General features: G+C 31.7%; 1 protein-coding gene across 1 annotated transcript in view; it reads right to left on the bottom strand.

Annotated features, from left to right (window-relative positions):
* LOC106466059 (regulator of G-protein signaling loco-like) overlaps positions 1 to 13,188 on the bottom strand; it is a 93,070-nt gene continuing 79,882 nt past the window's right edge. Inside the window, exons 9-15 of the mRNA XM_013926301.2 lie at positions 11,992 to 12,206; positions 9,242 to 9,445; positions 7,535 to 7,732; positions 7,024 to 7,114; positions 6,580 to 6,764; positions 6,086 to 6,332; positions 1 to 4,907 (exon numbers count right to left, since the gene is read on the bottom strand). Coding sequence (XP_013781755.1) covers positions 3,778 to 4,907; positions 6,086 to 6,332; positions 6,580 to 6,764; positions 7,024 to 7,114; positions 7,535 to 7,732; positions 9,242 to 9,445; positions 11,992 to 12,206 — 2,270 coding nt within the window. The 3' untranslated portion in view covers positions 1 to 3,777. The remainder of the gene's footprint in view (positions 4,908 to 6,085; positions 6,333 to 6,579; positions 6,765 to 7,023; positions 7,115 to 7,534; positions 7,733 to 9,241; positions 9,446 to 11,991; positions 12,207 to 13,188) is intronic.

Genomic DNA, 13,188 nt, shown 5'->3' with positions numbered 1-13,188 from the left:
TATAAAATAAAAAGCTTTATTCTGAAGATAAATATACAATGTATTAAACCCAATACTGGAATTGTGTTGTGACGTAATTCTACCGCTCCTTCCCAACCCAAATATAAATATTGTTCACGAACACCACCTTCACAAATAGAAAATGTTCAGGTTATACACCAGATTCAAAAAATTACCCCAAGCAACTACAAATGTACAATATTTTTCTGACAAAGTTAAGAAACATTTTTTAGCCACATCATTTACTCATGTTATTGTACGATTGTTATGACTTACAAATTGGCACTCGCTTTCATACAGAAATTCTAATTTCACACAAATATGAATATTAACAAGTTTATATAAAAATATCAATAATTATCCAATACCAATTATTATATTCACGAAAGAAATATTCTGGAATTACTACGTACAACTCTTGAACCACACACAATATTTACATATTACATTCTCCAAAACAGAAATGTGAAAATAAAGTAAAAATGCCAAAGACAATGGTAGAAGTGAGGTTAACAAAACCTCCAATAAAACATTATCTAGCAATATCGAACACGAGGTAAAAAAAAAAAAACATATACGTACAGGAATATGACATTCTTCCAAAATGACAGAGAACAAAGGTGCCAAAACTAAACTACACGATTGTAGTATTAAAGTTTTTCATAACAAAGAATACTTATGGCTAAAGTATAAACTCATAAAAAAAAAAAGATCTGTGGAATTATCTGGCGACAATATGTGGAATTAGTTAAGATATTTAAATATTTTCACATCTAACACGTTAAAAGCGATGAAACAAATTTAGCACTGAACTATTTTGTAAATCATCTGAGTTAGGAACAATACCTTAAAGATTCAAGATATCATGATAGTATTAATATAAATCAAAAATTAAACATCTGATTTAGAAACTTTTAAGACCAATGGAATATTAAGCTGCTAACAAGTGGTCCAAAAAAGTTAAATATCTAAACATTTGAAAAACAGGTAGCTGAATTGTAGCACTTTTCTGTAGTACCTTGTAATAGGGAATGATCTAATTACATATTCTTAGACCAGGGGCTCCCAAACTCCTTCAGCACAAAACCACTCCAGAACATTCCATATTCTGACTGAGGAGCCCCCATCTTAGACATGTTTTCATGGTGGTGAACAGCTTGCATTAGCATCTTAGTTTGGGATGAATAAAAACAATGCATAAGAAGTAGTGCAAGTTAGGACTGACTAACAGAATTCTGGGCTGTAAAATTAACATTTAAAACGTTGCCCAAGTGTTGAATTAACATAATTTAACTTTGATTTTAAGGGTCAACCCAATATCTAACCATTCCACTCCTCAATTAAATTACTTCTTAAAGTCCAAAAGTGGATGTGCAAAGGAAAACAAAGAACTCTTTTTCTAGAATAACTCCACTGTAGTTTTTACTTTTTTTGCTACAAAAGATTCCTGTTAGATTACATTTCAGGTTACCTATGACTTCTTGCTACCAAATAAGAGGAAAATTCTGTATGTATGTCAGTCTGTCCAATTTTATTCCTTCAATATGCTCTTAATTTATAAGTTTTCTCTCTACTCCACAAAATATTTTTTTTGTTACCTTTTGTAAGTATAAACACCAAAGTGATATCACATCACCATAACAATTATAATTACTGGTTTAATATTAGCAATTCTAAGAGCTTACAATTGAAAGTATAGAAAAAAAAAGAAGAAATATGTCAACCAAACTACACCTGTCACATCCAATAACAAGGCTCATCAAGACAACAGGGATACAACAAACACAGCAACAGCAGTGGTCTAGGTGCCATTTAAATCATTTGTATAAACAATAACTGTCAAGCTTGCTAGCTCAGGCTTTATATGTCATAACATTTATAAATTAGAAATGTTAGAATTACTAGTAAAAATCCTACGAATAATTTCTAAGATAAAATCAAGCTTCAGACGAAGAAACAACTTAATTTACAAAACAGAATTTATTAACAGAGTAAAGTTCATTTGTTTAAAGTATGAAAAAAAAAACTAGTTTCAGGAGATCAGCTGTCAAATAATCATAAACACTGAACAAGATAAAGAAAGGAATTTAATAGATAAGTGAAACAAACAACTTGAAGGATATCTAATTGTAAATAACAGAAGAAACATCAATCAAAAAGTTACTTTCAACTAAAACCGACTAGCACAGTTATTGCATTAACGACAGGACCAGCAAGAATACTTTCCGTTACACAAACTTGTTATTCATGTAGAAGGCTATAAAAATTGGGCCATCTTTAAACTGTAGAGCAAAGGTCACAAGTTGAACAAAATAAATAAGTTAAAAAATTTCCAGTATGTACACTTTCATATGATAGACAAGGATAGCGTTTCATGCCAGATATTATTATTTTAACTACACTACATGGTCAGTTCTAGTAGAATAAAAAGGAAATAGGTACTTGAGCCTAATGTCAAACACTTATTGTATTCAGTACTGCAGATATTTCATTCATACTCTTCCAATTCCTTTTTCAAAAATCACTGATGGAAAAACTAGAGCAACAATGTGCTGTATTTAAATTACATTGAAAAATTTAATATATTTTAACCTATTCTCTCCTGCAAGTTTCAGCCCATCCTGCTTAACTACGTACAACTATGCTAGCAAAAAAAGCTAGGTAACAAATATACTAATCTTAGTGCCTACATATTTTATTACTTTTTTTCTCTCTCTCAATGAATGTCCAGATGTCATGATTAAAATCTTTTTTGACTGGAATAGCTTACAATTACATAAATTTCAGTGGTAAATAACAATAAGATCATATGGTATCATTATCTGCTGTCTATAAATATTAGGAGTACAGATGAACTACACAACCTCATAACCAATACCAAATGTACTGAAAACATTTCTCAAGTAAACACTGATCCCCTGCAATCAAATGAAGATGAAATCAGTAAACTATTCAGCAAGGCGATGTCGGTATTCTCAATTATTTACTCCCTACATACTTCCTTGTTTTCAATTAAGAGTACAATCAAAAAGAAAGATAAAATAACAGATAATTAGCTATTTAAGTTTAGGACTCTGGCTAATTGGAGCAGCCTGATGGAACCAATTATTGTAATATATATTTGTGTGTAAGTCTGATTAATCTGACAAATTTAGACTAGTTTCTTAACATTTGCTGATGAAATTAATTTCTCTACTTATTTGTCAATAAAACTTGAAGGCTGAGGCCTACATGACTATTACTGGCACCTAGGTCAGTCATACTGATACAACAAGAATTAAGTTTTGGAAGTAAACTGTAGTTGAAATCAAAGCAAAATAAATGCAGTTCTTGTGGTAAAATATTCTCAAAAAAATAACAAGTAGCTTCAGACAAAACTTATGGATGTACCTTTTAATTGTTTCAGTTCTAAAAACTAAGTTCTTTAAATCCCTGAATACATATATATATATATATATATAAAGAAATGTTATCTTGTTTTATAATAGACATTTTATGCTTATATAAATAAGAGTTGGGATACGATTTATTTTTGTGCCCAGTTAACACAATTTTCAAAACAAAACATTTCTACACCATGAAAACACAATGAACTAAAAGGATTAGCAACAACACTTGCACTAAATTTGCATTTCTTTACAAGTATAGGATTATCAAACACACACATTAAAGAGAAACAACAAAACATGTTCTAGTTTCAACCTATACAATTTTCATACATATGGCAACATCATAAAAAAACTACTGCCATAAGATTTATTTCTAGAGAAAGCTGGATTATACAAAGCTAATGTTACATTTAGTTGACGAGTTTTCCTTTTCATGCTGAAGTCCTCTTTTTGTCCAGCTTTTCAGTTTGTTGAACTCTGACCTACTATTGGCTATGCTCTGAGTGGTAGCGGCAAGAGGGATACGGAAATCATCCTCTCCAGTTAGTTCCTCTTCTGAACCTTGACAACAATGAGCATTCAAAGATGGACACTGACGACTAGGAGGGCGGGGTGGAGGGCCTCGGGTTTTAGCTTTAGGAGGAAGAGGGGGTGGTTCACAGGATAATCTTCTGGTGGGTGAATGATGACAAGGAGGTGGGGAAAAAGACTTTTTATCTGAACTACTGTCACTTATAGCTATTTTAACTGGTGAATAATTGGTCTTGTCTAAATGAATAGCAGTACTGGTTAAGACTGATGGAGGGGGCATCTTCAACCGATTCAGGGATTCATCATTTGATTGCTGAGCTTTCAAATTTACATCAAGATCCAAATCTAAGTCTAATGTCTCTATGTTATCCTTGAACAAGGGATCATCCATGTCTGTTGCTGGAGATATAGATGGAGCTCTAAAACTTGACTCTTCAATGCAGAGTGGAAGACTTCTGGTAGTAGGTCGTTGATATGGTGGAAAACGTGGGATTGGATGGGAAGAAGGCCGAGGAGGGAGCTTGACCAGTGGTATACCTGGCAAAGGAGGAACTGGACGTTGTCTAGTTGTAGGAGGAATTCTCCAATCACAAAAAAATCTTTCCTGCATGTCACCTGGAAAGCCTAAGTGAGGCCTACATCTCAAGCTGGCACCAAAGTATTCCTCAGCTTGTTCGGAAGTAGGAAAAATTGAATCAACACTGAAACTGTGATCAGAAAAGTGTAGGGTCGGTGAAATATCCAAATCTTTTTCAAGCTTTGCAAAAGGTAAATGTGACCTTCTATCTTTCTTTGAATGGTCTCTACCTCTGTATTTCACAATTTCTCTCAGATCCTGTTCTGCAGGAAGACTTTGCCCAAGCCGCTTTTTTTTACTTAATAAATTAGATTCTACTTTGAGAAAATCTGGTAGTTCAAAATTGATCTCTGTGCCTCGTTGATCATCAAGTCGACCCCTCTCAGCTCTATTCCACACTTCAAAAAGGTCTAAAAACATAAAAACAATAACTGCATTTTTCCTGTTAAAGTAAAATCAAGATCTGCATATCCTGAAAATTGTTTTTCTATTTTCTTCAACAATTCGCTCATTGCTAATCTTCTTCGGAAGACACGGTATATACAATAAGAACACAGAAATACATTTCACATATTATGTCTAAATATGATTCTGAAGAAAGCCAATGGTTGAAGTGTTGACAAAACATAAAAACAAACATCTACCAAAGATACAGGTTGTACTTTTTGTCTTAAGAGTTCAACACAAAACAGCATTTTTGATTTTATGTAAGTCTTCTATACTGAAAATGTATTTCCGATAAGTGCTGTATGCTCCTCTCACATAAATAGCTATTCTAGTTCAGTGCTGTCTTCTATGTGCAAAAAAATGTCTTGCACATGCCACAATCCTTGAATCTTGAGGCAAGACTCAACAAATATCAGCTACTTGGATGATCAATCTCCCAGCAAAATAAAGTTGAAAATCTTCCCATGGAGTGCCGCAACCTGAAACCAGTATAAAGGTGCGAATAGAATATATAAACTCCAAAGTGATAGTGTAGAATTCATAATGAAGTAATAAGTTCCATAACTTTGTAGAAGTATAAAACAATTCCACTTCGGAATAACTCAACGAGTTACAAATATCACTTACGTATAGTAAAAGAGTAAACTTGTTGAGAGAAATTAATACAAAGAAACAGGAAAAAATTAAAATACTTGAAGAGAGGTCAAACTAAATGTCAGAACATGAATACTGGCAAACAAGAAGTGCCAGTTCAGTTGAATTGAATAGAGGGAGCCACATGCATTAAGAGAGTATGTCGCACTCTTATTGGTGGAGAGTTGTCGAATGATGACTTGCATGTGAGATGCACTGGAATAAGTCAATTCCAGATGTGGGAGATTCAATGCTTGTAGCATGTGCAACAAATTCTTTTGAAGGAGAATAGCTATTTATGTGAGACGAGGTAATGAATGTACTGTATCGGAATGTCATTTTCCTGACCCTTTAATGACTGTACAAAGTTATCCTCAAACAAAATACTTATTTTTACATAATCAGTTTCAAATATTTCTCTATAAATCATTTAATCTAAAAATTACCAAGAAACCTTTAAAGCCTAGAATATTGCAAACATAAAAACAGTTAACAAACTAAAACTAACCATCCCGTTCCAGTTTTGTTCCATCTTGACTAGAAATAGGATGATCCAGCATAGGAAGTTGAACTCTTATGCCCATTGCTTCATGTAAAGAAGTTCGGTTACCAAAATTAAACTTTGATTTGTTTTTCAGACTGGACTGACTTTCGTGGTCTAGATGAAACGAGTTGCGACGAACCAGGCCAGATGGCAACTTCTTTGGTTCAGTAAAACCACTTTGTAGTTGTAGTGTTGCTTGCAAAGAATTTACCTGCAGTAAGAGTGAAGTTTTCTCATTTCATATTGCACTAAAACTTGAGAGTCGGTCTATACTCTAGTGGATATTAACCAACAGTTACTAAACCATGCTGAATTAATATAAACCTATCATTCAGGTCATATGTAGATCACTCAAAAGTTACTCTTTAATACATATTTTTCTATAAGTAATAAAAATCCATAAAATGAAACACAGTAGACATTACAAAATAGATGTATCCCCTCTCCCTAATGCTTACTTTGTTCTCCACAGATCTTTGATTTTCTAAATCCACTACACCCAAGTCATCAAATTGAAGTTGCGAGCTTTGGTTTAACAATTCTTCAAATGCTTTTTTAGTAACATCCTCTTGTTCTGGAGTACTCACTGGCTGTTGTAACCGAACAGCTATTGGAATTATCTTACCGCTTTCAGGAACCCACTCTACAAAACAAGGATAAAAAAAGAAATATTTATGCTTGAAGGAATGAGCACAATGTTCAATTAGAAACCTAAGGAAAGAGAATATGTTTATGACAGTAGGAAAATACAATTTATACAAGAAGGAATAAGTTGTGTAATAGTATAAAGCATGGTTATGAGTTAGAAGAAAGAAGCATGGGCATGGAATATGAGAGGTTTAGAAATGTTTTTACTAGTTTAAAAGAAAGTTAGCTCAACATTAGTTATTAACATATCTCACCTTTGTAGTCATCCTTAGTTTGAACCAACACTCGCTGATTATCTAAAATAGAGATTGGCATCAGGCTTGTCACAGGTTTCTGAGTTCGAGCCTAAAGAAATATTAAAAAAATATTATTTGAACATAGTTTTATAAAAAAATTTCTAGTGAGAATAAACCAGAGCAGTAATTCTCAAATGCTTTTTAATGTGGACCATCCGATTTCTTTTTAATCTAAGTGGAACACAATAGAATCTACAATACTGTCACTTCCTTTCCACAAACTGGCTGAAGAATGTTCACATATTAAGTGTTCCATGGCCCATATATTATGAACCACTGAACTATAGAAAATTGTCTGTAAAACAGAAAAAAATAAAATATAAATTTAGAATGCACAAAACCAAAATGTGCTTTGTGTCTTAATCATATTGATTATGCTTTCAAACTACACTTAATATCTAGTATCACTATTTACAATTACGTTAGTCATACTTATTAATGCTAGTAAACCATTTGAAAGTTAAATTACCAGTTGAAGGACAACATGTTCTATATTATAGTGGTACTTCTCCAAAATGGGTTTCAACACTTCTCCACACGACTTCCCAGGTTTTGCCTTCACTCCAACGACTTTCTTCTGAGGCAAATCCAAGCAGAAAAGGATTCGCTGTTCCATGCGAAGTTCTTGGTATCCTAAAGTTGCAACATCTGCATTCTGGTCAACAGCCTGAATAAGAAAGTTTAAAAAAAGTTAAAGAAAGTCACAATCTAGAAATACTCAGCATAACTGTTCTAAAATTTTCAACATCCACATAAATGCTGATCAGATAAAATGCTAAAACTGAAATAAGAGATTAATTTTACCATTCCACAAACATAAAATTCAAACTAGCACATAATAATAATAATTCTATTAAAAATAGTTTATTTTCATGTTAAAGCACATTAATGTTCATAGCTGGCACTTGTAATTAACATTTTACCAATTGCAGTGTTACACAACTCCTATTTTCATTTTCTTAAGTAAAAATATTTCTTTCAATCACTAAAGCTGTTTCCAAATCCTTCTTCCCTTAATAATGTTGAAAGATATTATAACTGTAGTAAATCCTGAACATGCACACACTATCCCTCATGGACTTTTTAACTTTAGTAATGTTCAACTATGACTGTTGATTATTAGGCACTTGAATCTAATTTCAAACATATTACATGTACTGCATCCTCTTTCTTTAACTGGAGAAGCCCCTTTACTAAAACACACAAAAAAAGTGGTATGTCAGAACAGTCATTTTCCATTCTTACTCTGAATGAAAGGATAGTGATAAGACCATTGACTGAAACCACCAACAGTTATAATTTTTGTTATTATACCTACTGAATGTATTTTGATTTTCAAGAAAGGCTAAAAAAAACAAAAAAAAACGAATATTTATTACCAAAGCATCTTTAAAAAAATCACTTAATCCATTAAAACTAAAAACACATATAATAACTGGCAATACATACAACTGTATATAAATCTTTTTGTCTCAAAATATTTATATCAGGAAGTAGTTAATTTCCACAGTTCTACACATTTTATTATTTATGCTGAGTGGGTAATAAAATGGCCAGTCGGCATAGAGCCAATAATTAAGAAAGCATGCATAACCAAACACAATTTATTATAGACAAATCAAGTATACAAATTTTACATCAAAATCTATTGAATATGATTTTGCGTTGAGGGCATATTGAGGCCACAGCCAATCAGGTTTAATCTAAAAAGAAGTAACGATAAAGACCCTCACAAAGGAGAGCTGGAATAAAGAAAGTGCTATTGTAAAGAATAAAAAAACACTAATAAATGGATTTAGAAAACAATATGAAATTCAAAATTTAATTAGTTATAAATGTTTTAATGTGAAAAGAATATCGTTCAGCTTGCAATCATACTGGAAACCTCAAAATTTCACTTGTCATACATCAACAAAGTATCTCATACTATTAAGTTCAGGACCAATTAAAAACATCATTTATTTCCTTCTAAGCAGTTCAAAGCAAGTATTCATAAACTATGTAAAAAAATATCACAAATATTTCAAGAATCAAAGGCTATTATTACAGAAAGCCCAGCTTTTGTGAGGAAAACCAGATGTTAAAAGTAGCTTACTCCTGAGAAAACTGAGCAACAATTAGTTATTGATAAATCATTGTATTTTTATTTCATAAGATCACTTGATTCTTCTTGTACCTTTCCTGTAGCAACAATGAATGCATCAGCAGCTGAGAAACCCAATCCCCGCCTCTCAATCAATCTACGTAACATTGTGCCAATAGTTTCACCAGGCTGTGTCTTGATTACAGTTGTTGACTTGTCTGGGAGAATTACTCGACATAGGTGACAACCCTCTAGAAATTGGCTTGAAAATGTTGCTACTTCAATAGAATTCAGGGACTGTAACAGATATATTGCAAAAAAATCAATAACAATCAACACTTAAAAATATAAATACATGACATTTTTACTACTTATGTTAAAATCTGAGAAAACTTATGATTTAGAAAGGTAGTTAAGTTACACCAAATATCACCAAGCTTCTGAATTGTTTCTTTCTCTTTTATATATATTTTCATAAAATACAAGGTTATCATTCAAGCATATAATGCACATTAACTACTGAGGTAAAACCACCATAAAATACAAGGTTATCATTCAAGCATATAATGCACATTAACTACTGAGGTAAAACCACCATAAAATACAAGGTTATCATTCAAGCATATAATGCCCATTAACTACTGAGGTAAAACCACCATAAAATACAAGGTTATCATTCAAGCATATAATGCACATTAACAGCTGAGGTAAAATCACCATAAAATACAAGGTTATCATTCAAGCATATAATGCACATTAACTGCTGAGATAAAACCACCATAAAATACAAGGTTATCATTCAAGTATACAATGCACATTAACTGCTGAGATAAAACCACCAAATTATGAATGTGGCAAGTAAAATTATGTATGAATAGAATTTTACTTGATATCTTTAAAGTACCGAATACGAGGACAAATGACTATCATGAATTTATGTTTCTCTATTTATCAACATATTTCTCTTTTTTTAAATGTTTTTAACTTCTTGTCACATGAACCAGCCAAGCATCTTTTAGTACTCAGCCTAGAATGGTCATTCTGAAAACTATTTCTTTGACTTGACAGCCCAAGCTGTGCTGATAAGCCTTCAATAGGCAAAACTGCAGTCCACAGCAGCAGCAGGTACAGCCAATCAAAAAAAAAACATTAGGCCTCTACATCACAGATTCTTACCTTTGGGGAAATTGGAAGAGAATCTGTAACATATATATGTAATCATTAAGAACTTGGTCCAATATATAATGTGGAATAATGATTTAGGCACGAGCTCTAACCTTATTCAAATATCTAAAATATTTTAAGGTACTTTATTGGTGATTGAAAAGGACTTAAAAACCTCATTAAAGTACTAAGTTGTTTTTTGCAACAAAATAGCATGACTAATGCTAAAATTGTTTAAAAACTATAACACAAAAACTCAAGTAATCTTTATCATAACGCCTTGAATCTATTTTTGCACTTTTTAAATTTGTTTCTTGTTAATTACAATCAGTAGGAAGTAATTATATACAAATAAACCATACAAGATTTTGTAAAAAAAAGCAATAAGTCTACTGATCTGTACCAAATGAGTTTTAAAATTACTTTTCTAATAACTACCATATTCTGAATACATTTGGTTTGCTTTGTAAAGGTTTGGTTTTTCATTTACATTGTATAATTGAAATAAATTGTCCTACAAGTCAAAGTAAAATAAGACACAAGATTTTTCCAAGTGAGTTGTTTTTCTCGTAACAATAATTTGACTGCTATACTTCAGTCATGGTCAAACTTAACTGAGAGTACAGCAATTGAAAACTTGTTGAAAAGATAAACTATTAACATCTACTTTAAGCCTTTTTTTTTCTGTTTTGGGAATTAAACAGGATAACTGTGTAAAACACTTTTTATTGGTAATATAATAAAGTAAGTTGTCTGTAACTCAGATCTAATCCACCCATTTCACAGTGGATAAGTTTCCATTTTCACTTGTTCCGTAACTAAAGCAGTGGTGTAACTATGCTGATGTAACCAATGCTGTGGAATTGGAGCCCAAACAGGAATGTCAATAATAAAAATAAAAACATTTACACACCAGTGTGACATTTGTTTTTTCAAAAAACTCCCAAAAGGTGGCTCAAAAATATCAGTCGTGGTGCTTGTGTATTAAAAGTTGTTATAGTCTTTTATATTTTATAATGCTCATTAGAGTGTTTTCTATATGTTAAAGAAGTGCAGATATTTGTATTATTACATTAAAAACTTAAAATATATTAATAAGTGATGAATATTTAGAAATGAGAGTTAGCATTTGGTGTGTGGGGCCTCAAGAATTGTTTTAATCCATACTTTTGGTAGGCCTTGTAGTGCTAATTTCTTTTAATTTCTTTACTTTTTTACAATGTTTGGGATTAGAGAATGCATCTTGAACGTTGGTATACAGTTGGAAAATGGAGTGTGATGTACGATTTCTGTGTTTATGAAATTATGTTAGTGTGTTTGCTTCTTTAAGATTCATTTAGTTAATGTATATATATATTAAACACACACATATATATATATATACATGATTGCATTGGGACTGATGTTCTCTAGTCATGCCACTGCCCAGAAGGCAGATTAAAGAATATCACAAGCTATCTAATATGCATAATTAAAACTCATTATTAGTAGTTGTAAAATTAATTGCTAAGTAAACTGTACATGTCAACAAAATGACCATTTTTTCTCTTTATTTAAACTTAGATATTACAGTGAGGACAACATAATATTTAACACATAGAACCTGAAAAATAATTCACTCCAGTAAAGAACATTTTCTTATTTTAATTTCTATTATAAAATTCTGCGGATTCTCTTACCTCTTTGGATGTTGCTGGTTTACAAAACATTCCAAATTCACTGCTTGCAACTGATGAACGGCTTCCTGTAAAATTGGTGGAACATGTTGAACTGGTGTCCTCAGCTTTAATGTTTTCTTTTTCTTTCTTCCTTCTTGAAGATTTGCGGAGATCAGACTGTCTGTCTACAAGCTTCCCTACTCCTTTCTTATTGTCAGAAGGCTTACTTTTATTGCCTAATATGAAAAAAATCAAATGTAATTGAAATTACTAGAAAAGTCAGTTTTCTTCCTAAATGTGAGCAAATTAAATAGAACTAAATGAAAATTGCACTTTAACTAAATTCAAACTATCATGATGTTTTGTTTAATATAGAGACAAAATAAGTATAATGAAAAAATAATACACACATTTATTAATTACCTCTGTTTTAAAAAAGATACTACCACTGTTTAACCCATCTATTTTAAGATTTCTGGTTTCCAACTTGTCTGTAGTAAACATTGCTGTAAAAACACCATTCTAAATATTGCTAATTTCAGGTTCAGCCAAATGTAAATTTGAAATACATGGTACTTTGGTTATGATATTGTGTAAATACCCCTCTCACATTGCTCTTGGATATTTTTATAGATATACATAATCAATTAAGAGTTATTCACCCAATTTTGTCAATAAATGCACATTTTAGGAAATGCATCAAAGACATTTCCAACTCGTACTTTATTATTCACTGTTGAAAAATGTCTTTCTGTCACTTTTCAAAACATTTTCTGAAATTCAATCACAATAATTTAATATACTTAAAGCTATTTTTGTTTACTTTATATATATAAACGTATATAATAAGCATTACAGTAGTTTTGCCATTGTGAGTCCTAGTTATCAACTTGATGTCATAACAGATAACAATCTGTGGTAATATTACCCAAATGTGTTGGGGGTGTCCCATCTATTATACAAAATCCAAACACTGATGTTAAACTAGCAGCTGTCATGGGAAATCAATTAAGGGTAAGGAGCTGAGTGACCCACAACATATCAACTCCTGCCTTTCACTGTCTGCAGCCAGTTAACATAACATAATATTTTGGGACAATATGGGACCTATTGGTCCATCTCAGCTGTTCCATCCTCAAAACTAAATTAAAATAATTACAAAAATGGTAATAATAAAATTTTAAACCCAACCCTTTCCATTCATATACTTTTCAAGCT

The sequence above is a fragment of the Limulus polyphemus genome, unplaced genomic scaffold (genome assembly GCF_000517525.1).
Source record: "Limulus polyphemus unplaced genomic scaffold, Limulus_polyphemus-2.1.2 Scaffold2138, whole genome shotgun sequence".
Lineage (NCBI taxonomy): Eukaryota > Metazoa > Arthropoda > Merostomata > Xiphosura > Limulidae > Limulus > Limulus polyphemus.
Note: the sequence above shows the minus strand (reverse complement) of the source record. Positions and strands in the feature narration are given on the sequence as shown.